A 23,213-nucleotide genomic window follows, 5' to 3' on the forward strand; every position below is an offset into this window, starting at 1 on the left:
GTTCCTTATTCTGATTGGTCAAATTTCAATCTCAATGCATAGTCTGATGCGGGCTTTAGCGTGACTGAAAAAAATTTGCTGCGAGTTATTTTAATTCATCCAGTTATTGTTTTATTATCGAAAAAATGTATAGATCTTTTCTGTAACTGCCTCAAGAACAACAAAATAAACATTTTATTGTAAAATTACTGTTTTATTATCGACAATGCAAAGATTTATACCTATAGTAGAGCATGTCGAATTTTTTTTTCCAATAATATGTTAAATCCGATAAGACTGTCCATCTTTAATGATATCTCGTCGGTGTTTTTTATAATAAAACAAATAACTGGATGAACTAAAATAACCGTATGAATTAAATAAATCGTGTAATTATCTTATTCATGTAGTCGGCCAGTAATGTCAACATTTTTCAATTATCTCCGGGTTCATTTGATCCACTTGATGATCACAAAAATTTATTTAGGGCTGACGGTCTTTAATAGTATCTCGTCGGGGTTCAGGGTAAGGTTATATGAAGGAAGGTTAAATCACCAGCAACCCATAATACAATGCAAAGAATCGATGTGTGAGCAGCCGCTATTGAAAAGAGATGCTAAATAAGGTAAATTGTTATTGGCTCACACATCGATTCTTTGCATTGCTTAGAGTCCTATACATAGGCATAGTATAGCGGGGAGCACACACTTTTGCATATTTCCTTATGCATATGCTTGTGGACCAATCAATTTCCTTATGCTTATGGTTATGCGCTTATGCAAAAATCTGTGCTCGGGCCCTATGCCTTTAAGCCCGTATCAGATTACGTATTGAAGATTGAAATTTGACCAATCTTTGCAGCCAATCAGTATGCTTAAAAAGTTTGTCGTACGACAAATGTAATATCGGCCTAAGGGTGCCATGTAACAACTCTATAATCGGAACACAATCTTTTGGTGAAATTGGTCTTTAATCCAACCCGGATCAATTAATCACTATATTTTACTATGAATTCAAGCCTTTTATTGGCAGAGACGATGCAATGACGTCATTAATCGTTCTCAGAGCGATTAAACCTGGCTACATTCGAAAACGCTATTAAGTATACCGAGGGCATCTGTAGGTATATAAAGCTCTATGGTAGAATCCGGATAGAAAGTGCAACCTAACTTGAGTATTACAAGTTGACAACTCAACAGTTTTCTCAGCTAAACCACATTAAACGCATCCATTGATATGATCAGTTCAATGTTGTTCATTGAAATAATACTGTTTTTGTAAAGATGTTTACTTTTTCTTCAATTATCAATTTTCATGTTTGATGTAAATATGATATAAATGTTTCGCTTGAGCTTATTATACAGATCACACGCGGATTAATCTCGATTACACGATTGTCTCGCGAGTGTTATATCATTTTATGCATAGTATTTATTAAATAACTGTGATAGCTTACAATTAATCATAATGCATCATTTCTGTGCTCCGTTTTCTATTGCCCAACAATTTTTTTCGAAAATTTTCGAAAGTAAAATTATGGCCGCAGCGCAAGAAAACTCATATTAATTCATATTAAGTGAGTAAAAATTTATTAGTTTCATAATGCCTGTTTAACATTGAAACTTGTATTTTTTATAACAATTTTATGATTTTTTATTGCTCTTCAAAAATTACATATTATCATATATATTTAATTTAACATATTATATCGATACACATATTTAACTGCAATATACTGCATTTGCTTTAAAATTAGTAAGTCAGTTATGAGAAAACTCCAATATTTTTCTAAAAGATTTTCTAAAAAAACTAATTATATAAGTAAAAAAATTATTTAAAAAATAATATAATTTTATAATAATGTTTTAATAGTATTACAAATGTTATAAAAATATATCATTTTCAGTAATGGTAGCTACCGGAATCACAGTTTTGATGGCAGCTAGTGAGGAGAATTTGTCAAGTGAAACAAAGGATACTACAACATACTTGGTAAACCAAAACACTTGTTTGCAAGACAGTGATTTACAGCACTATGGTCATAAGAACATTGAATCATTGATTAAAGAAGATATAACTACTCGTTCCTCGAATATTAGTAAGTATAAAAAATGTAGACAACATTTGCCAAGTAATTAGTTTTTAATCATAAAAAATAAACATTTTAACATCTGGTAAAGGTTTTATTTATATTTTTTCAAATTATATTTTGATAGATTAAAAAAAAACAATAATTTATAATTTATACTAATACCTTTAAGCAATTACTTGTGCTTTAAATATCTTGCTTTTATGTCTTTAGTTTAATCTTAAAATATTAAGCAAAATATATAATTTATTTTTATCAGTAGAAAAGAAGCAATGTAATCTTACAGCGGAGAAGAATAATAAAATAATATCTAAGATAAGGCCCAAGGAGAGTATTAACAATTTTCCAATCTGTAAAACTGCTCAGATTCGTGAAAACAGAACCTCTAGATTGAGAGCCGCTTCTATATCCAATGGTGAGTGAATGTCTCAAGTTTATATTTATATTTTAGAAATTATTATATAATTTTAATTATATATTGTAAAATTTTGTATTATCATATATTATATCCCAATTTTTTCTATACTATAAACTGTACTTTTCTCTTAGCATATAGAAAAATAATGATGGTATTACCATATTATCTTTTTTCAGTCTATATAATAATTTTTTAAAGTCTAATATATTTATTTATTTCTATCATTTTGAATGTAGATTATATTATTTTATATTATTTAAAATGAAACATTTTTTTATAATATAAATATTAATATATTAATGTATATATATATATATATATATATATATATATATATATATATATATATATATATGTATGTATACTTGTATGACAAAATGTAATTAATTTGTTAACATTATTCTTTAATACAATGTATCACTGTGTGATACATATATTTTTACTGAATAAATAATATGTTATAAATATGTTCACATAATGTTATGTATACTTGATTAATTTGTTGAAGAACATACCAATAAGTTGTTTCTTTGTAGAAATAGATGTAACGTTATCTAAGAAACGTGGATCAGAAGCTCCTGTTTCTCAAAGGCACAATCCATCACCTAAGCAAGTAAGTATTTATAATTATTATTTTATGATTACATACACAAATATTAGATATGATAATATATTGGATAATATATATATTTATATAATATATTTTGTAATAACTTTTTTTTAATATTTAAAGTCTTTGCTCAATCTTTTTACAATAGTGAAGCTAAATAAAAATGCTTTTTGTATGGCGCAGCAGAATGTCACTTCAGTAAGAAGACTATTCAATATCGTCTAGGCGATATCATGATAAAGATTTTGCAAGTATTAGTAAATTGCTGCAAAAAATTTTAATTTTAACTACTAATAGCTACGCACAGATTTAAATAAGGTGCCAACATTTTTATTTTGCTATCAATTTATTTGTATTTATTTGTATTTTATAAAAATTTAATTTAAAAAATAATTTAATTAAAAATTTCAAAAAATATATTTTAATATATAATTTTAAAAACATTTAATTTAAATCATTTAAAAAATGATAAATTGTTGATTGTTTGGTAATTAAATGATTAAACTGCAACTAGATTTGTATCACTGCAATGAATAAAATATAGTTTGCAAAAGTCACCGGAATTATTTTTTTTAAAGACTGTATATCAGTATTTATTATAAAAACTAAAATATATTTTTTTTAGCTATTTAACATTTTTAGTTCTAACAACTTTCAAAATGTTCTTAGGAATATATATTTATAAAATTTAGCTTCACAAAATTAATATACCTAAATACAATGTAACATGAATATATTTAAATCATAAGTGCAGTTTTACAAATATGCCAAGAATTTTTACAATTTTCTATATTGATATAAAAGAGAAACTATTTTATAGTACCATTCTCTTCTAAAGTGATTACTTGTAAAATTAATAGCGAAATGTTTTAGTGCAAAAATGAAAAATGAAGTAAAATAATTCTAAAAAAGCTATTAGACTTAAGCTATATACATGTTTTAGGAATTTTTTTTTTACACAAAATTGAGCAATTTTTTTAGAATCTGCTATAAAAAAATACTTATATTTAAAAAAACAATTAACCTTTACAATACTTTGAAAAATGATCTTAGTTAAAAACAAGGTCGCTAACTTTTTCTCCTCTCAATATCTTATAAAAATTTTGTCTATAACATTTTTACCTGTCGAGTTCAGTTTTTGAGATATTCGATTGGATAGTTTAAAATGAGACACTTTTTACATAAACACATATATGTGTGTGTGTGTGTGTGTGTGTGTGTGTGTGTGTGTGTGTGTGTGTGTGTGTGTGTGTGTGTGTGTGTGTGTGTGTGTGTGTGTGTGTGTGTGTGTGTGTGTGTGTGTGTGTGTGTGTGTGTGTGTGTGTGTGTGTGTGTGTGTGTGTGTGTGTGTGTGTGTGTGTGTGTGTGTGTATTATGAATATGTAATATATATATATATATATGTGTGTGTAATTATATGTATGTGTTGTGTATATATATATATATCTGCGTGTAGAAAAATTCCACATCTTTAGATGGTGTTACCATGAATCCTGTCAAGGAAAGAGATAAGAGTTACAAACGCAAATCTTACTTAAATAGGTCGCGCCATGTAGAAGCAGTGTCTACTGATCATTCAAGTGATGGTGAGGAATTTATTAATCTATTACTTTCTAACAGTAGGTATTTTATTGAAATATTTTTTTTAAATATCAAAGATTGTATACTATATTTCTTTATAATAGTGTAGAAAAAGCTATAATAGAAAAAATATTTTGAAAGTAATTGAGATTTTAATAAAATGCAAAAAATTTAATATAAAATTACAAACATAATGAAAATTATTGCAAAAGAAACGAGTTTAGGAAGTATATTCAAAACTGATATTTGTGTGCGCATAATATGCGTACGAATGTATGCGTGCGCGTATATGTATATACTTTTAAATTATAAAAGTTATATACACAACTGTACTATATATACGAATCGCGTTTCTGATTTGGAGTGAGTGTTAGCTTAAATGTTTGTAATTTTGCCCTATACCCAACTTTTTCAATGATTCGATATAATTTTTAGCTGATTCTAATGAGAGACGCTTCAGAAGGCATTCTAACAAACAAAGTCAAGTGTCTGAAATATCAAGTTCAGCTGGCTCTTGTAGCAATCATCAAGTGACTATTGCCAATTCACATAGAAAACATATCGATTTGAAAGTAACTGAAGCTGAATGTAACAACATAAAGAATCTCTCTAAAACTTACTCGTCATCTTCTGTTGCATCTATCGTCAGCACGAAGCGTTCCATTATACAACAGCCTAGGTATATATATATAATAATAGATATATATGTACAAAAGAGTTCAAAATTTTATTAAATCTATTTTACAATATCTACATACATACAGAACATCCTATTTTAAATAATAAGATAAAATATTTTGAAAAATAAGGATAATATTTGGGACAAACATTATATCATATTGAGAATGACATTTTGTCGATAAAATATTTTTGTTCTATGTGCAATTATATTTATCAAATTTGAAAGTAATATTTTTTTAAATAGGATATATTTTTTATTGCATAAATAAATTTTTTTCATTTTTCTGATTAAAATGAAATAAAAAGAAAGTGAATAATTTATGACGAGATATTTTATTTATTGTTTCAAAAAATCAAAAGAAATATATAAATGTATGTATGTGTATTTGCACACGCGTGCGCGCATGCATGCGGATGTAAATGTAGCTGTGACTGTGAGTTGTATATGTACAGGCCATCTATTGTCTGGAAAAACACGGAAAATCTGACATTCTCAAGGATTTTTTTTTTTGTATCTGGAAATATCAGGAAATTCTCAGGAAATTTTTTTTAAATTCTCTCTTTGATAATTTTGCTTTTATACAAAACTATTCTAACCATGTAATATTCTCCTTGAAACAAAATATATTTAACTATACAATTTTTTTAAATAACATCAATTATTACGTATAATAATATGGAAATTGAACACCGTAAGTCGATGGGATATGAGAACTCTACATATATAAATATGTATGTACATATTGCATCCATCTCATTCCATTAGTATTTTATTAGCAAAAGTAATATTAGAAAGAAAGCGTAACTAATTAGTTAAAATTAACTTTCTTCAGTAATGACGATTCCGAGGTTTCACGCAGAGTGGATGTGTTAACGGCGCTAACGCGAGCTACCATGGAACGTGTGGAAAGACTCACATCTGCAACTACAAACTGCGCGAATCATTCGACCGAGAAAGTATCAATGTCGCCAAAAAGGTATAACGTATCGAAGAATGCGCCAATTTCAATTCTTAAACATAAAACAGTCGATGGTGAAGGAAGCGAACGTCAAACGTCGTCTGGCAGTTCCCCTCACGTACCGTCACCAGTAACTTTCTCGCCATCTGTCGTGGAATCTGTTTCTCATAAGAGACATGGTATCTTGAAGAAACGGAGCAGTTTAGACGAAAGTGAAATATTACGTCGTCGTAGCTGTTCTCCCGATGTTTTTTTTGCTGACAACATCTATTCGGAGTTTCGGCCAATCTTGAAAAATCAAAGACGATCATCATTAGATGAGATCGTCAAGAGAGATCAGAGTCCTGATCAACTACCCGCTTCCATATTGAAGCACAAATCGTCTAGAGAAGACGACAGGGAAGTTCATCAATTGCCATTAGGATCTTCGGAGCCGCAGAGTATTCTAAAACGAAAACTCGCAAACAATGTACGCGCCAATAATGTCAATCATCATGTGACCATCGTGTCGGACGTTGTGAATACGAATGCGAGTGGAAGCACAATCGCTAACACGACCGCGAGCTTAATTTCCGATGGTCTTGATGGATCTGAAGTGAGACCAATATTAAAGAAAAAATATGGCAAGGAAGAATTTGCTGGAGGTGACGTTTCATGTCTCGAACCTCGACCCATATTAAAGAAGAAATTGAGTACAGAGTCAGATGAACATGAGCATGATAGACCAAAGAAAACAATCTTAAAGTCTTCACGAAAAAATTCGTACGAAGAAGGCGGTTACGAGACGGAGTCGACTTCACCAAGGAAATTGTCCGCGTTAAAGAATCGAGCAATTGAGATCGAAAATGTACGATCTATATTGAAACAGTCGAGCGGTAGCCGTTATCAAGATGATACGCGCGACTTAACGGCGAATTTATTTTTGCGAAAGAGAGCACAATCCGTAGGCCACGCGCGATCCATTAACGGCAATGATTACGTCGATTCCATTCGCGTTTTGACCAAACGAAGGTCTCTCGAATCAAGTTCACCAATCGATGTGTTGTATACACCAACAATTGCAAGTTGTAGTTTCACAACCGACCGACCCAATGTATGTGACATCTCCTATGCAGAAAATAGGTATATCTATTGTAATAGTAAATTACTATGACAGAATGTGAAAGAATAATAGTTATATTAAAACATTAGATATATAATTATATGTATTAATGATATTTAGTGTATACAAATATTAACATAATACTTTACGAGTAAAAAATCAAAACTTACTAATTCGGTCTCGTATAACACACGACTTATTAAATCTTTTCATTTTTTTCGTGCATCAATAAACATGAGAATATTATTTTGCTCTACGTCACGAGGAAAGTTGCTTAACAGGGTGTCTACTCTCTAAAAAAATATGGAGAGTATAGAATTTTCAGGGATTTTTTTTATTTAAAAAAATCAGGATAATCTCATGGAATTTTATTGAAATTCAGAAAATTTTTTTTAAAAACTGTTCTCTCTTTGGTAATTTTGCTTTTATAATATAAGCAATGGATAATATACTAGTTGGTCAAGTCGTATGAATAATATATATTTGAAATGTATTATAAATATATATTTACATCTCTGTTTTAACAGAATATGTAATATGCAGCACATATTTTTATTGAAATTTTCTTAATGACAAAAATAAAAAAAAATTTATGCAAATGAAAAATGTTTATCTTATCAAAGCTTCAGTTTTTTTTAGTACATTTTCAAATCTAGCATTTGAAATTTAAGTGGCTCTTTATTTTTTTCTGTGTGAATGACAAGTATTAGAAAATTCACACAATAATAATAACAAGACTTTTTTAAAAAGTTGCTTCCAAAAAATCTCTAAAAAAGTTCTCTTTACTTGGAATTTTGAACAAGAAAACTCGAAAGATTAGGAAATTTTCAGAGAATCTTTTTACAAAATTTGAATAGATAACCTACTTAAGAACTGCTTAGTTCAAGATTTGAATTTTGACATAAGAATGCATTATTATTATTTTGAATTAGTGCTTAAATCCTATTTATTTGTTTTGCAAAATAATTTATGTTATTAATGAGTGAGGAAATGGTTTAATATTTATTTAGCTCTTGTGTTTAAAAATATTTGTTCTTAAATTGCTAAATGGAGCAAAATTGGAAATTTTAAATATTTAAGAGTGCATTAATATAATGGCATAATTTTTTATTGAATTAAAAAAGTGAAAAAAGTTTTCTGAATTGATAAAATTCAATTATCCAAATTCATTAAGAAATTCTATGTCCAATTGCTCGATATGTATAAACGAAATCTCTGTTTACAATTTTTTCTATGTAGCATTACTCCCATAAAAGAATTCAGTCAAATTGCAATACGTGAGAAACAAATTTCTTATACTGTGCAACATTAGGCTTGAAAAATGAATCTTTTTCAATTTGCTGTAATAATGTATGAACTTAGTGATGCTTTGAGCCCATGCCAAGTTTAATTATAGATCATCTAACACACGATTCTCAAAGCAGAAATCGGGGATAGTCGTGTGCAATATATTTATGAATAAACGCCTTATGGTGTTATTCTAGGATTTATTTTTAAAGAAATGAGTTTATTGAATATGTAAATTATTAATATTAGTACACATTTGTGTGTATGTTTTTTTTTTCTAGTTCTGCAATTGAAGATAGTAAACTGTTGTGTGGAAAGTTCTGTCAAATCAAACAAAGTCATATGAATAGCATGGAGGAGAAGAATAAAACGGACTCGCATGTATATTTCGTAAAGCTCGATGCTGATATGGACAATCATCGCGATGCGATAAAGATTCTTACTCGGACGACTGACAAGAAAGAGACTGTGAAAGACAAAGAGGATCAGCAGGATACACAAGAGAATTCTGCCACTATTCATCGTAACAACAGCGTGTCAAAAATGACACAACACTTTAAGACTCTACAAGAAAAAATGAACGCTACAGTTATAACGGAAAATGATTCTCAACGTATAACTCTGCAGAAATCATCGCGCGGCGTTCAACGTTATCGCGAGCGCAAGAAGACACAGGGGAGCGAGAGATTTAATACACAACCAGTAACTTCCCAAGAAGTGCGTGAAGCAGTTCTACAGAATCATCGCAACACCACATTGAATATTTCGGGAGCGCTTACTGACGAATCTGAGCCGTCCAAACTCAGCATAGCCGAACGTGTGCGACTCTTTGATCAAAAGATCGCGACAGCAGATACTGCCGCATACCAGGAAAGATTAATTCAAAAGAAACGATTATCTGCACGTTACAAAACACAGCCTGTAACTTCCGAGGAAGTTGAAGTGGCATCTCGAATATCCCCACTAAACATAAATTACCAAATTCAAACCTTGATCAGAGGCAAGTATTAAGTAAAGTAATATTTGTATCGATTATCAGAAAGATTATAAAATCGATTATAAAAATTATATATAATACAATATTAAATAAGCAATCATACGATTTATTGTTTCAGAGCATTCAAAACCACTTTATACACCGCTTGCAAACACATTGTTGCAGCATGATTTACCAAAAGGTATTTTAAAGTCATCCATTGGTCATATAAAAAATCTATGTACTAAAATCCCAGAACTGCAAACTGCGAAATTAATAAAGCCTGTGCTTAAGAGAGAATATGAGGAAACGGAGGAACAACCAACTATCTTGCCGAATTCCGAAGTGTATCTCCGTTCTATTCTAAAAAGTAATCTTAACTTGAGGCCCATTGAAACCACGAATGATCCAGTAACTTCGAAAAGCGATGGCGGCTTAGGTGATATCGAGAGCCAAAAACAAAGCAGTGAAACTACTAGATTCTGCGAAAGATTAGATAGTTCTGACATAACGACTAATATGGCGCAACATAGTTTGCAATGTCTTTGCGACAATTCGCGTACAATTGTTTCTAAGGAAAGTGATAACATAGAAAACAGAGCTTCAGTGCCTTCTCATAAAACTACGATATTTCGGAATGAGAAAATGTTATCGAATGATATAAATAATTGTAAAATTGATACTATTCTGAGTAGCAGAGTATCAAAAAGATGCAATGATAAATGGCACAGCAATTTATTAATAGTCAAATCAAATAGAATATCGAATGTTCACAACGACAATGACAATGATAAAGACGATACCAATGATAATGAGGACAACGAAAAAGATGCCAATGATGAGAAGCAGGAAAGAACGATGACGCAGAACGACGACGACGACGATCACGCGTCGTCATCTTCCAATGATTACGAAGTACATATTACTGAAAATAAAAAATATGCTAATATCACACGATGTTCTAATTCATTGTCCAAGAATATCAATCAATATTTGCGCGGCGATGAAAGGCGGAAGCCACGACAACGCTTGGAGCGACAATATCGCAATGCGACTCAGGTAATAGCATCGATAGAAACAAGCGAGACGCCAACTGTGAGTATTGCCGATCGACTGGCTGCGCTACATCATAGTGGTAGTACGAGCTGGAAGCAACGCGTGGCTGATGGCAAAATTAATGATTCATTTGATAATCCACTATTGAGTGCGGAGGAGAACACGACGATCAAGTCAGGTGTATTGGCCGATTGCATCGAAAAGTTAGAATCCTCCATGGAAATCTGGAAGAGTAGAATTGTAGAACCCGACGCAATTAACTTCACTGTCGCTGGCAAAATGAAAGTGGTCGAATCGAAAGACGGAAATTCGTCATTTCTCACGGAAACCACAGCGAATATTTCAAATCAGAAGAAGAAAGCACCACGTCCACAGCGATTCAAAACGAGAAAAGGTAAAGACGAGAGTTTCTTGTATTTGAGAAAAACAGAATTTTACAGAATTTTTAGAGAACATCTTAAAGATTTAAGCCTTTTCTATCAAAGATATAGATTGTATAAGCATTATTGTCTAAGCATCTAAAGAAAATTTCAAAGATCTAGGCCATTTTTTAGATAATCAGAATATGTCTCAAAAATTTAAATTGCTTTTTTAGACAATTTTTACAAATTGTTCTTTAGACATTTATATTGCCTGAACAATCCAATTATTTGTGAGGAGAGAGAGAGAGAGAGAGAGAGAGAGAGAGAGAGAGAGAGATTTAACAAATAGTAGATAAATTTAATTCTCTTAATTTGTATTCTAAACAAAAATAATTGCTAAGAACTATATCTTTTCAGGTGCAGTATCGACTCCTACAAGTCCATGCAAAGATTTGTCTTCTATTAAGTGTACGAGTTTCTCTGAACCTGCTAGCGACGACAGCGGTATTTTGACATAATTATCATTAAAATTAGTTTTAATCATTATTTAAAATATTGTGCTCTTTATCTTGTTGATGATTTGCGCTATCCCAAAGAGAGAGAAGGAAAATTTTTACAATTTGCAATATTATTTAATTTTAATAGTATTATTTTTGTCACTGAGTTGTATAAAATCATCTGGTATAATTTGGATGAATAATATCTTTGCTAAAAAAGAGCTGTAATGATAATAAATGTGTGATTTTTCATTTAAATATTTTCGAGAAATTTTTTTTTAATGAAATTAAAGTTTATTGTACATAAAGTTATAAAGTTTGTGATATATATTTATTATATGTAATTTGTAGGTGAAGAGTGTAAAGCGGAGCATATCTCGTTGCCAACTGTTTCGGTACTTAAAACAGATGACGAAACGTTTACCTCTTTCTTTAGCAATGTATCGTTGGAAAAGTGCGAGAACGAGTGTTTTGATTTAGATGAAAATGACTTCGATATAATTGCACCACAATCTAAATTGTAAATTTTAGCTTCTTACTATTACTCGTAAAAAATTAAGAAAGAAAAAAATGAAACAGAAAAAATCCGAATTGTTTGAAATACTGGTATGTGTATGTAAATATAACTAGAATCTAAATTATATATTTTCTCGACAGATTAGTACAAAAGCGGAACATACGAACGCAACGTCGACGAGCCAGCTCGAGAAATCCTCTTAAAGTTCTCGCGGCACGCACCGATTTAAGATTGGAATATACCGAAATCCACACAGATATAGCGACAGCGATTAAAAACTTTAACATAGAAAAACGTGAGCATATTCAGATTTCTTTGCCATTTCATAATATAATCTTTGTCAGGGTATCTACTCCTTGGAAAAACATGGAAAATTTGGGATTCTTAAAGATTTCTTATGTACTTGAAAAAAATTAGGGAATTCTCTCTCTCTCTCTCTCTCTCTCTCTCTTTCTGTCTCTCTCTTTTTTTTAGGAGACTCAAGGAATTAAAAAAAATCTCTTAATAATTTTATTCTTATATTGTAAGCAGTCAGCAATATGCCGATAAACTAAATTATTAATTATGTGTTTAAAATATATTATAAATATATATCTATCTCTCTGTTTGTATATTTAATGTGTCTTAACAAAATATTGAATAAGCATTACATTCGTTATTGTAATTTTTAGTGATAAAAAATTGAAAATGTTACGCAAATGAAAAATGTTTCTTACAAAAGTTATACAGTTTTCTTTTTCTTTTTTTTTTTCCAGTACATTTGCAATTCTAGCATTTAAAACTTAAGAAACTCTGTATTTTTTCTTTGTATAAGTGAAAAGCATTAAAACATGCATACAATTAAAAAACTTGTTTTAGGAAGTTGTACCAAAAAATCTTTAAAATATATATCTTTGTTTTTACCTGAAATTTTGAATAAAAATACCCTGAAAAATCAGGAAATTTTTTTACAAAATTTGAGTAGACACCCTATTTATATATACTAAAATGTTTCAATTAAGACTTACAAATTTTTGTCTAATGTTTCAGTCGCTAAGAATTCGTCTTTCTCTATTGAGGCTCTCGCTGGTTTAGCATCTACAGAAGATTTTAGCTCGGTGACTTTGAAAAATGTATCGGAAACAAGCGTATTCGCGAATAAATTGCAACCATATAAAGATATAATGTTGATATTAGTTAAAGGAAGACGACATGTTCAAGTTAGGCTGGTTGAGCCTGTCGCTGAGAGTATTAATAGCGGTGATAATTACTTATTAGTAACAAAATCAGAGGTAATAATAAATATACATATATATAAAATAGTAGAATATACATAATACAGTATTATATACATAATACAGTTGATTCTTTCATTTTTTCAACAAAAAGAAATAACGATAAAGAATATATTAATCATTTTAAAGTATCAAATATCTAGTAATATATGTGTGATGGCACATACATATGATGGCTATATATAAATCAGATCTATAATAGATTTGATTTAGATTGTATAATATCTATCGATCTCCGATACTTTTCTTTCTTTTTTACTAATTGTTAATAAAATTGATTTTCGACAAATCGCAGATTTTTAACTACATAGGGAGATACAGCAACATCATTGAAAAATCCCGTGCCGCTGAGATCGCATTAAGTATTCAACAACGAAAGGATCTAGGTTGTCAAGCGACTAAAGTTATTTCTATAAACGAAGACAAATTGAACTGCATGAGAGATGAAGTCCAACAATTTTGGAAGTATCTTGGTGTGCTCAACAGCGAAAATCTTAATAGTATGTCCTACGTTCTATCTTTGTAAAACATATTCAACATTATATATATTTTTATATGCCCATTAATAATATCGTGACAGTTGTCGAAGCTGGCCATCCTGATGAAGATGAGCTCTATGAATCCGCTATTATCGATACAAATATGGTATATGAATTGAAAAATGAACAGTTAGTGCCGTATGAAAAGTTTTGGGGTACATTACCTAAGATTGAAATGCTCGATATGAACAAGGTAATTGTTTATTTCATTCTAAGCTATATAATTGCCATGATGATTCATAATTCATAGAGTATTTACAAAATTCGTAAAACAATATTATGACAAGAAAGATCTTAAAATATTAAGTGATCAAAGTATTTCAAAAGATCTTTTATTTTTAAGATGTAAAGATTTACAGGATTAAAACATATAAATAATGATTTTAATAAAAACTAGTAGATATTTGAGAGAATAATGGATAGTAAAAAAGAGCATTTTGATCGCTCATAATGGGGTTTTCCCGATTATTCAAAGTGATCAGTACTGAGAGTTTTTTTTATTAAATTGACTAATCAAGTATCATTCTAAAAAAAATGGTTGATTTTCGTTTTTTAATGTGAATAAAAAAATTAATTAATACATTAGAAAAGACTTAAATATTTATATATATATATATATATATATATATATATATATATTATAAAAGAATTGCACGTATGATTAAATTATGACTATTCCAACTATATTTACATGTTTCATAATGACACACACACACACACAATTACTGCTTGAAATAATAATTTCAAAGATTTTTACATTATATACTTACATATTTTTACAAATGTCCAAGTAAATTACATAATTTTCTGAGAATTTCCTTGCTATAAAATTTTATTTTGTAAATTTACGAATATCCTATGTAATCTGATATATACATATAGAAGAAATATGTTTGTAGAAATAAAATTATAAATGGGGGAACATTCTATTTTTCTGGGCTTCTTTTGAACTCATGATTCAAAATTTACATAGTTTGCATTTTTCATATATATCGGTTTTACGCATATCTAAACAAATTTTTTGATGATTTGCTTTCTCTCTCTCTCTCTTTCTCTCTCTGTTTCTCTTTCTAAGAGTTCAAATTTTTGAAATATTAGACTGTCTTCAACTATGATAATGTACGTTGATAAAAATAAAAACAAAAGCGATTCTATAAAACGAAATTTTTAATACAAATCTTTTTATAGAATTATATCTCATTCTATTTTTCATATATGCGACTCGCACACAAGCATCTGGGACTGAAATATATTTACATTAAGAGCAATTTTTTGAAACATAGATTGTCTGAATACGCTTAAAACCGGAAATCTGTTTTAGAAGAAACTACCGTTCAATCTTTACATATTGGCTTACATTTTATTTTAAAAAATTGCGTTCTTTATTTGAGCATTTTTTTTGTAAGAAACACATAAGGTATTACGTTATGTTGTATGCATTTTTGATGCTTTTCACAAAGATCCTGGTATTTGACTTCGGTACCGAGATGTACATTTGGAGCGGTAAAGGAGTCACGGCGGACAAAAAGAAGCTCGCTACACGACTCGCCACGGAGATGTGGAATGATGGATACGATTACAGCGAGTGTACTGCTTGTCCGATTAATGCGGCCCATATAATCGGTAGTCGGGAAAATGCGAGTTTATCCGTAAAATCCGCCAAGAGCAGACCCGAGTGGTGTTTACTCGCTAAACTGACGCAACATGTCGAGACGATACTCTTCCGGGAGAAGTTTCTCGATTGGCCTAATGTCACTAATGTGATAAAGGCGCGAGGTCGAAAGGACAATGTACGACAAATCGATGATGTTATAAGTATACATTTCGATGATAACGAAAATATGTGGTTACCGAACACCACTTCAGTTGATTTGATCTTAGAAGGATGTCACTTAGGTAGAGGCACTGGTTGCTACGATAATGAGGTAATTTATCTTTTCATTAGTATAATGTAAGAAATATTTTTTTTCTTCATCTATATTTATCGAAGATAAAAAATATATATATCAATTTTGAAGTAATTTAATTGCATTATTAATTTAGACATAGTCGCTATTGATTTTTTAATACATTTCCGTTTAGAAAAAAAATATACGGTCTGTCCCAAAAGTTTCCGAACTTTCCGGGAACTTTTGAGACAGACCGTGTATATTTTACAATCAGCGTTCGACTGACTACAAAACTAATTAATAATTTTGATTTGATTTTAGTTGAAGAAAGAATATATCGTCGCTACGACAAGCGTGATGGTATGGCACATCGACGAATTTTCGCATGCCCTTTTAGATGAATCGTCCATTGGGCAATTCTATTCTGGTGATAGTTATATCGTTCAATGGATGTATTCTGTCACGGTTACTGGTAAGTCTTTTATTGTATAATTTTGTGGAATCACAGAACTTTCATAACACCCGCGTTTTAAATACATATCTTTAAAAAAAAAGGTTTGTAAAAGGAATAAAAGGTTTTTGCTTTTATACTTTAGTTTCATAATATAATTTTCATTTTTTTTTTAAATAAGTTTAAAATAGTTTATATGAATTTTACATTCAAGTTCTTTAGTTATGCATGTGATGTATGTGTGTGATCTTAATTATAAGAGTTTTAGCTCTTAAAATACAACTGTTTTTATATTTGTTTTTTTATGTCCATAGGTAGAGAACTTACTGGTCTGCCGTCTAAACACTTGGCAAAAGGTCGGGATAGGTCCGTATATTTTATTTGGCAGGGCAGAAATGCATCTTTGAACGAACGAGGTGCTGCGGCATTGTTAACAATTGAATTAGGCAATGATCGAGGCCCTCAGGTAAGAATAATAAAAATCATGGGATCTATTCTTTATAACTGAACTGAACTGAATTGGCTGCACTAATTCAGAGTTCATCTTTCTTCTTTCAATGAAGAAAATTATATTTAGTATATATTTGCAGATTCGGGTTGTCCAAGGGCATGAACCGGCTGCATTCTTAAATTTATTTTCTGGAAAGATGATAGTGCACAGTGGCAAGAAATCTGAGAAAAAACGTGAGAAACAATGGAGATTGTACATTTGTCGAGGTATTTTAGATTCTGAGACATTTTTGATCGAAGTCTCTTGTAGCACTCGACAATTAAGAAGTAGAGGTTCCTTTGTATTGCTAGACATCGAAAATGCAAAAGTGTATATCTGGCATGGAAATAACTCATTACGCCATATTAGAGAGGTATATTTTTCATTAATTTCCATAATAATTATTATAATAAACGCACACAAAATATTAGATAATATACGCGCGCATATGGGTATAGAGGTTAACATTGTGATAAATCTTGCATTTTGCAAACTATTGAATTCATAATAATTCATAATATAACAAATGTAAATAATAGAAGTTAAATAGTATTTCTTTCTTTCTTTCTCTTCTTCTTATCTTATATTACTTTGTTTCCTTTTTTTTCTCTCTCTGAGGCACTATTCTATACATGCTATGGATAGTTCTCTTTCTTTCATTCTTACTTTTTCTCTTTATAGAATGCGATAAAAGCAGCAAACCAGTTGAAAAAAAATCGACCCAAAGAAGTCGGATTATCGAACAAGGATGATATACAAATATGTGAAATTCAAGAAGGTTTGGAATCTGAAGAATTTAGTAACGGTGAGTAATCTGTTTAGTGAACATTTTTTAAACATTTAAACTTAAGGGGAAACTGGATGGATCAGCTATATCAAAAGTTAATAAATCTAATACATTTCGTGATTCATGAATTTGACATTGCACGAAGTACTTTTAGCATTTCAAAATATTAAATTAATAATTAATTTATGAGTTTAAGTAAAAATTTATCCTGTAGTATATAATTTAATCTCAAAATCGTAAATATTATCTTATATCAAACTAATTTTTTTATAGCAACCACGATAACTATATAACAACAAAATTTTAATTCTATATGATAAATATTTACTAATGTTAAATTCATGAATCTTGAAATATAATATATTAGAGTTAATAAATTTTTGATATAGTTGATCCATCCAGTTCCTCCTTAAAAACTGAAAATGTGTTAAATTTACACAATCCAATTCGCCGCTCCATTGCAAATTTTAATTACCAAATGTAATGTTTTGGATCAATAATGCACATAATTTCTAGCAAACAAAATTGTATGACTTTTTTAAAACGCGCTTTTTTAAATAATATAATTAATAATATTAATTATTGTGTGATGTTGATTTTTTTATTTAATATGTAATTATAAAAATATTTCTCTTTAGATTAAATATATAAAAAATAGTATTCTCATATAGAATCATGTATTTTTATATTACAAATTAGAAGCACAACTAATTTGGATGCTCTCTTTTTCTCTTCTCTTCTCTTCTCTTCTCTTCTCTCCTCTTCTTTTAAAATGTAGCTCTTTTGATTTGACAGCCTAAAGAGACAAAAAATGAGTTTAACACTCATAATGTAAAATAATATTGTTTATTTACGAAACTTAACGCTGCATAACTTTGTATTTCTCAGCATTAGGTAGTATGAATAAAAAGTTGTATTGGTCATTGGAAACATCTGAAATACAAGATCACACTCCAAGGCTTTATCATCTATCGAGTATCTCTAAAATCTTTCGCGCAACGGAAATATTATGTCCACATCGCGCAGACCTCACCATACCATTTCCCTTTTCACAGGATGACTTGTATCAAGCGAATCAACCAGGTATGATACGTTTAAAAATGCATGTCAGACATTAATTCGCGGATGAGCATGCAATCGGAAATTCTGCTTTGAAAAAGATGCGTGAGAAAAAAAATTTTTATTTTATTTAACACGACTATTAACAGAGAAGGTATTTTATAATTCAGTATTTTGTAAGATGAACTAGAAACTTTCAACGTATTTTTTCGAAAATGACCTTGTCTTTTCTACCAATCTCACCTTTATTTCTTTAATAATTTTTTTTTCTTTGTTACGAATTTATGAATTATGTGAGAACAGACATGCCTTTTTTTGGCATACATTAAGATAATACTAATAAATTTATAACCAACTGGTGCAGTATTTATATTTGTGATATCTTTATTTTTATTTTTGCCACGTTTTACTTATAGCTTTAATATTAATGTTTATCTTTTTATATTTTAATAATTTTTTTATTGTTTTATTATGAAAATTTTTAACAAAATTATTTATGTTATAAGTATTTTTATATCGGTACTTGCAACTCTTGCAGCTTTATTTTTATTGGATGATAAAAACATGATTTGGATTTGGCAAGGATGGTGGCCTGATAATGGAACAGAAGATCAGTCTGGTAGCAAAACTGTCCGTTGGCAGACTGAGAGAAGAGCAGCGATGACGATAGCGATACAATATTGGCGAAAAACTCGAAACACACAAACAACGAATCTTCCAATATACTTAGTATGGGCTGGTTTAGAACCTTTGCAATTTATAAATCTCTTTCCTGAATGGATATATCGGGATGATGTCGCTGAGTTAAATATAGACGTATGTTTAAAAAAAATATATATATATATATATATCGTAATTTTTTTTTATCGATATCTTTTTACATCTTGTGTATTCTGCTAGAAACGAAGATTTACTTTAAAATAATAAATACTATTTCTTTGTGCATATGTGATTCATTATATTTCAAATGTACGAAAATATGATCCTAAATATGTAACACACATAATGTGCATTTATTAAACATTTGATCAGGATGGCCGGAATCCAGGAGAAGTATTAACTGCAGAAAATGAATTGGCTCGCTTAACACAAAGCATATATCCTCCTGCGCAGTTATTGCAAAGACCTTTGCCTGATGGAGTCGATCCCACACGCTTAGAATTATATTTATCTCAACAACACTTTCAAGTTAGTATCATACATATTTGACTATTTATGATTTGTGAATAAAGCAGGATATATATATATATATATATATATATATATATATATATATATAAAATATTTTTTATCACATTTAATATTAACAATAATCTCTCAAAAAAGCTATAGATAATATATTTCATGATTTAGGAGCTATTGAGAATGAGCAAGGAAGAATTTCAACAGCTTCCAAATTGGAAACAAGTAAATCTTAAAAAGGAAATAGGATTATTCTGATGGATTGTTTTCACTGTCTACACTGCGAGCAGTAGCTGCTCTTGTAAAATGTTGGAGTTTTCATTATTGTTTTTGATATTTATAACTTGAAAAATTGTAAAAAACTGTTCCTAAATATGTTTTTGTTAAAACTTGCAATATATAAAACGAAACATTTCGACCGAGTAATTTAACGACGATAAATCTAGTGTAATAATTAACCGAAGGTTAAAAAATCAACACGAATCGGAAACATTGCCAGCGCTATTTGAATTGTGACGTATATATATATATAACGATATATAATAGGCATACGAACACAGATGATTATATATTTTTAATACCTGCTACATGCGAATCTGCTTGCGAACATTTTCTTTATATTTGTATGATCTTTATAAATTTGCGTATGTGAATGATATGCTGTTCTACCTTATTCCTTCATGTGTAATATCTATATATAAGACTGTTTCTATAAAGCAAATCATAATCTGTATTTTTAAGTAGTATTTCATAAAAAAACACTATATTATTTTAATCTTTTCTTTGTTCTTACATGTAGTATTTAAAACAAAACGATATAATACACACATAGTACAAAAAAATTATAGTTATTTTTCAAGATAATCTTTTTTTTCAATAAGTATATTTTTTAAATATTTAATCTAAGGAAAAATCTTTTATAGATAAATTAGCATATGTATTCATGTATAATTTATTTACAATTATTTCTTGGAAATATGGCTTATAATACATAAATATTTACAAAAGAAGCTTAAACATATTTGCACTTTTCATAAACACGCAAGTGTAAATTTTATTATTTATTGTAAAACTGTATAACAATCCGTACTTGTGTGAAAAAAGAAAATTTTAAAATGAATATTTTACTAAGTGGAGAAACTGGCAAATAAAAGCCAAGGCTTGGTTATTTGCCAGTTTCTCTACTTAATATTGTTAGCGCTCTGTTAGTGATCCATTGCTGTTATTAATGAATATTTTAATTACAAATTGCTCAAAGCTATCAAGCAACGATAATTAAAAATATATAAAGTACAATAGTTTGATAGTTAAGACTAACTAAATGTAACTTACAAATGATTTAATACTTTTTGATAGATTTTCGTATAAGCGCTAATCTTTGTTTGTGCGCTTCAGTAATAGTAGCTCGTTTGTACGGACGTACTTCATCTGTACCAAAACCAGGGATCCACATATTCCAATTTCTTTCTAGAAATTAAAATATCAGATATAAATATCATCAATGCTTAGCATTTCTTTGTGCGATTTATTGCAATAATTAAAACTTTTTTGACAAGTATTCATTATAAATTTTATGGCAATCAAAACTTTTAAAGGCATAATGTACGGATAAAATTTACAAAAATAAAATTAGCCCAACAAGAATGCCATGATAACGATGCTTAGCGTTTAAAAATAGTATCAAATAAAGTTTGAATAATTTTAATAATTTTAAAGTCAGCTTTACTTGAAATTTTTGAAAATTAAACAGAATTGAAATAAGCGTATGGATTTAAAAATGTGAATGATTAAGGCAAACCTACCCTGAGAGGGACAACAAGGAACCTGAGAGCTATTTTTTTCTATTAATAATATATATAAATAATATAAATTGTAGAAAACTCACCCAAATGCAACTGTACATCTTTAACTTCCACTGTATTCGCATGACGATGCTTAGCCAATAAACAAGCTGCATTTACTGTTGTCTCTACAAAGTCATCCGCTAATTGTAAAAGCATTTCTTCCACCTCTTCATCTAACTGTTCAGTAGGATCTACTTCCCTTACCAACTCTTGCAATCTTGTTTTTGTTAAAAACTAAAATCAAATAGCAGTATCAATTAGCAAACATATTAAAAAAATATAATATACAAAAGTAATCATCGCGTCATCGATCAAGACAAGAAGATGATAAATCACATTGCGTAAAGTAAATAATGAATATAAATTTGTATTATTGTATTATACAAATAAATGTTTTTTTAAAATTGTATTTCATAAATAACATTATATATATATATATATATATATATATATATATATATATATATATATATAGATGTATCCTTTGCAACCTGATCTTGCTGATAAAAAGCTCATCCTTATTGCCTAAATATTAAGGATATAATTGTGTATAAATGTTTTAATTTGTATGATGTTTATATAGATTACATACTTGTGGAAAATCGCTAAAAGAACTTGGAGTGGACGACTGTTGTAATATTTGTTTCGGAGACTGTGAAATGTATTGAGTTTGTTGAGATTGCGTCTGTGGTATAGTAGTTGCCGTGGTACTACCGACGTTGCTTTGCATATTAGACAAAACCGATGAGGCCTGATTATTAGAGCTTGCAGACTGTAAAGTCCCAAGCACAGGCGTTATCTCGGAACCCGCGTTAGTTGTTTGTACGATAGCACTTTGTTGTGACATTCTTACACTAAACACACACAATTCGTTCTAAATTTTCATCAAGAACCAACTCTGTTCAGCAAGTTTATTGACCCCCTTTATTGTTGTAATCTTGTAATTACGAGAAAACAGTTATTTACATTCTTGATATGTATGTTACACATGTACCGGAGAAAAATTACAAACATAATTGCTATAATATTCAGTGTAGTGATAAAAGTGAAATTCACAAAAATTCACATTACGAGTTAAAGATAAAATATCAAAGAGAAATACGAATTAGAAAGTATAAAATAGGTTATTAGCTTGCTGAGAAGAGAGTAGAAACCACAGACTTCGATACATATATTTTATACTAGACCTAGGCTGCGCGGGCTGCGGGCTGCGGGCTGCGGGCTGCGGGCTGCGGGCGGCGGTCGGAACGACGCTAGAAATGCTTCGAAGCGTTTGATTGACCAATCAGGGCAAAAAGAGTAAAGATTTCTTTATTCTAATTGGTTAATGCAATACTTGGAAGCATCTCTAGCGTCTTCTCGACCGCAATTATGATCACATATTGGTCGCGTTCAGCAGAGAAAACCGCTTAGTAACAATCGAATGTGATTGGTTCTTACTTTTAGAACTAACGAATCAACGTCAAGTGTTGACATGACGATAACTGTGCGCCTTCTCTGCTGAACGCGGCCATTGTCACTTGTCACGTTACCGATCGAGTTTCAAACAGTTTCGGTCTCTTTTCCAACAGCGTGCGCTGTCAA

The 23,213-nt window shown here is 29.9% G+C and overlaps 2 protein-coding genes across 6 annotated transcripts; one reads left to right on the plus strand and one right to left on the minus strand.

Annotated features, from left to right (window-relative positions):
• The first annotated feature begins 1,158 nt into the window (after nucleotides 1–1,158).
• On the plus strand, nucleotides 1,159–20,441 carry Svil (Supervillin). Of its 4 annotated transcripts, none has more exons than XM_070300771.1 (24): nucleotides 1,159–1,555; nucleotides 1,886–2,077; nucleotides 2,328–2,483; nucleotides 3,023–3,099; nucleotides 4,553–4,682; nucleotides 5,113–5,356; nucleotides 6,192–7,439; nucleotides 8,988–9,706; nucleotides 9,822–11,132; nucleotides 11,518–11,604; nucleotides 11,949–12,117; nucleotides 12,255–12,409; nucleotides 13,144–13,385; nucleotides 13,684–13,888; nucleotides 13,969–14,120; nucleotides 15,388–15,852; nucleotides 16,138–16,288; nucleotides 16,582–16,733; nucleotides 16,858–17,130; nucleotides 17,439–17,562; nucleotides 18,433–18,627; nucleotides 19,142–19,419; nucleotides 19,636–19,791; nucleotides 19,957–20,441. In XM_070300771.1, the coding sequence occupies exons 2-24, from the start codon at nucleotides 1,888–1,890 to the stop codon at nucleotides 20,041–20,043; spliced, it is 6,966 nt and encodes a 2,321-aa protein (XP_070156872.1). In that variant the 5' UTR covers nucleotides 1,159–1,555; nucleotides 1,886–1,887; the 3' UTR covers nucleotides 20,044–20,441. The 4 variants fall into 4 exon arrangements, with proteins under 4 accessions (XP_070156872.1, XP_070156874.1, XP_070156873.1 ...); XM_070300773.1 differs by having other exon boundaries at nucleotides 3,029–3,099; XM_070300772.1 differs by having other exon boundaries at nucleotides 2,331–2,483.
• Nucleotides 18,174–22,793, minus strand: Taf12 (TATA-box binding protein associated factor 12). Of its 2 annotated transcripts, XM_070300784.1 has the most exons (4): nucleotides 22,222–22,793; nucleotides 21,671–21,863; nucleotides 21,118–21,252; nucleotides 18,174–18,340 (listed from the first exon to the last, which is right to left on the minus strand). In XM_070300784.1, exons 1-3 carry the CDS (start codon nucleotides 22,474–22,476, stop codon nucleotides 21,125–21,127), a joined length of 576 nt encoding a protein of 191 aa, XP_070156885.1. In that variant the 5' UTR covers nucleotides 22,477–22,793; the 3' UTR covers nucleotides 18,174–18,340; nucleotides 21,118–21,124. The 2 variants fall into 2 exon arrangements, with proteins under 2 accessions (XP_070156885.1, XP_070156884.1); XM_070300783.1 differs by lacking the exon at nucleotides 18,174–18,340 and having other exon boundaries at nucleotides 20,770–21,252.
• Nucleotides 22,794–23,213: the final 420 nt, after the last annotated feature.

The sequence above is a fragment of the Polyergus mexicanus genome, unplaced genomic scaffold (assembly GCF_030449975.1).
Source record: "Polyergus mexicanus isolate NDT 795.1 unplaced genomic scaffold, iyPolMexi1.0 SCAF_8, whole genome shotgun sequence".
NCBI classification, from domain to species: Eukaryota; Metazoa; Arthropoda; class Insecta; order Hymenoptera; family Formicidae; genus Polyergus; species Polyergus mexicanus.

Excerpts from the sequence above, each read along its gene's own strand:
- Svil (XM_070300771.1), top strand. The coding sequence starts at position 1,888 with ATGGTAGCTACCGGAATCACAGTTTTGATGGCAGCTAGTGAGGAGAAT. Across the intron at positions 12,118-12,254 it reads ATTGCACCACAATCTAAATT|ATTAGTACAAAAGCGGAACA; the intron begins GTAAATTTTAGC and ends TTTTCTCGACAG. Across the intron at positions 16,289-16,581 it reads GTATTCTGTCACGGTTACTG|GTAGAGAACTTACTGGTCTG; the intron begins GTAAGTCTTTTA and ends TTATGTCCATAG.
- Taf12 (XM_070300784.1), bottom strand. The coding sequence starts at position 22,476 with ATGTCACAACAAAGTGCTATCGTACAAACAACTAACGCGGGTTCCGAG. Across the intron at positions 21,864-22,221 it reads CTTTTAGCGATTTTCCACAA|TTTTTAACAAAAACAAGATT; the intron begins GTATGTAATCTA and ends ATTTGATTTTAG. Across the intron at positions 21,253-21,670 it reads AGATGTACAGTTGCATTTGG|AAAGAAATTGGAATATGTGG; the intron begins GTGAGTTTTCTA and ends TTTAATTTCTAG.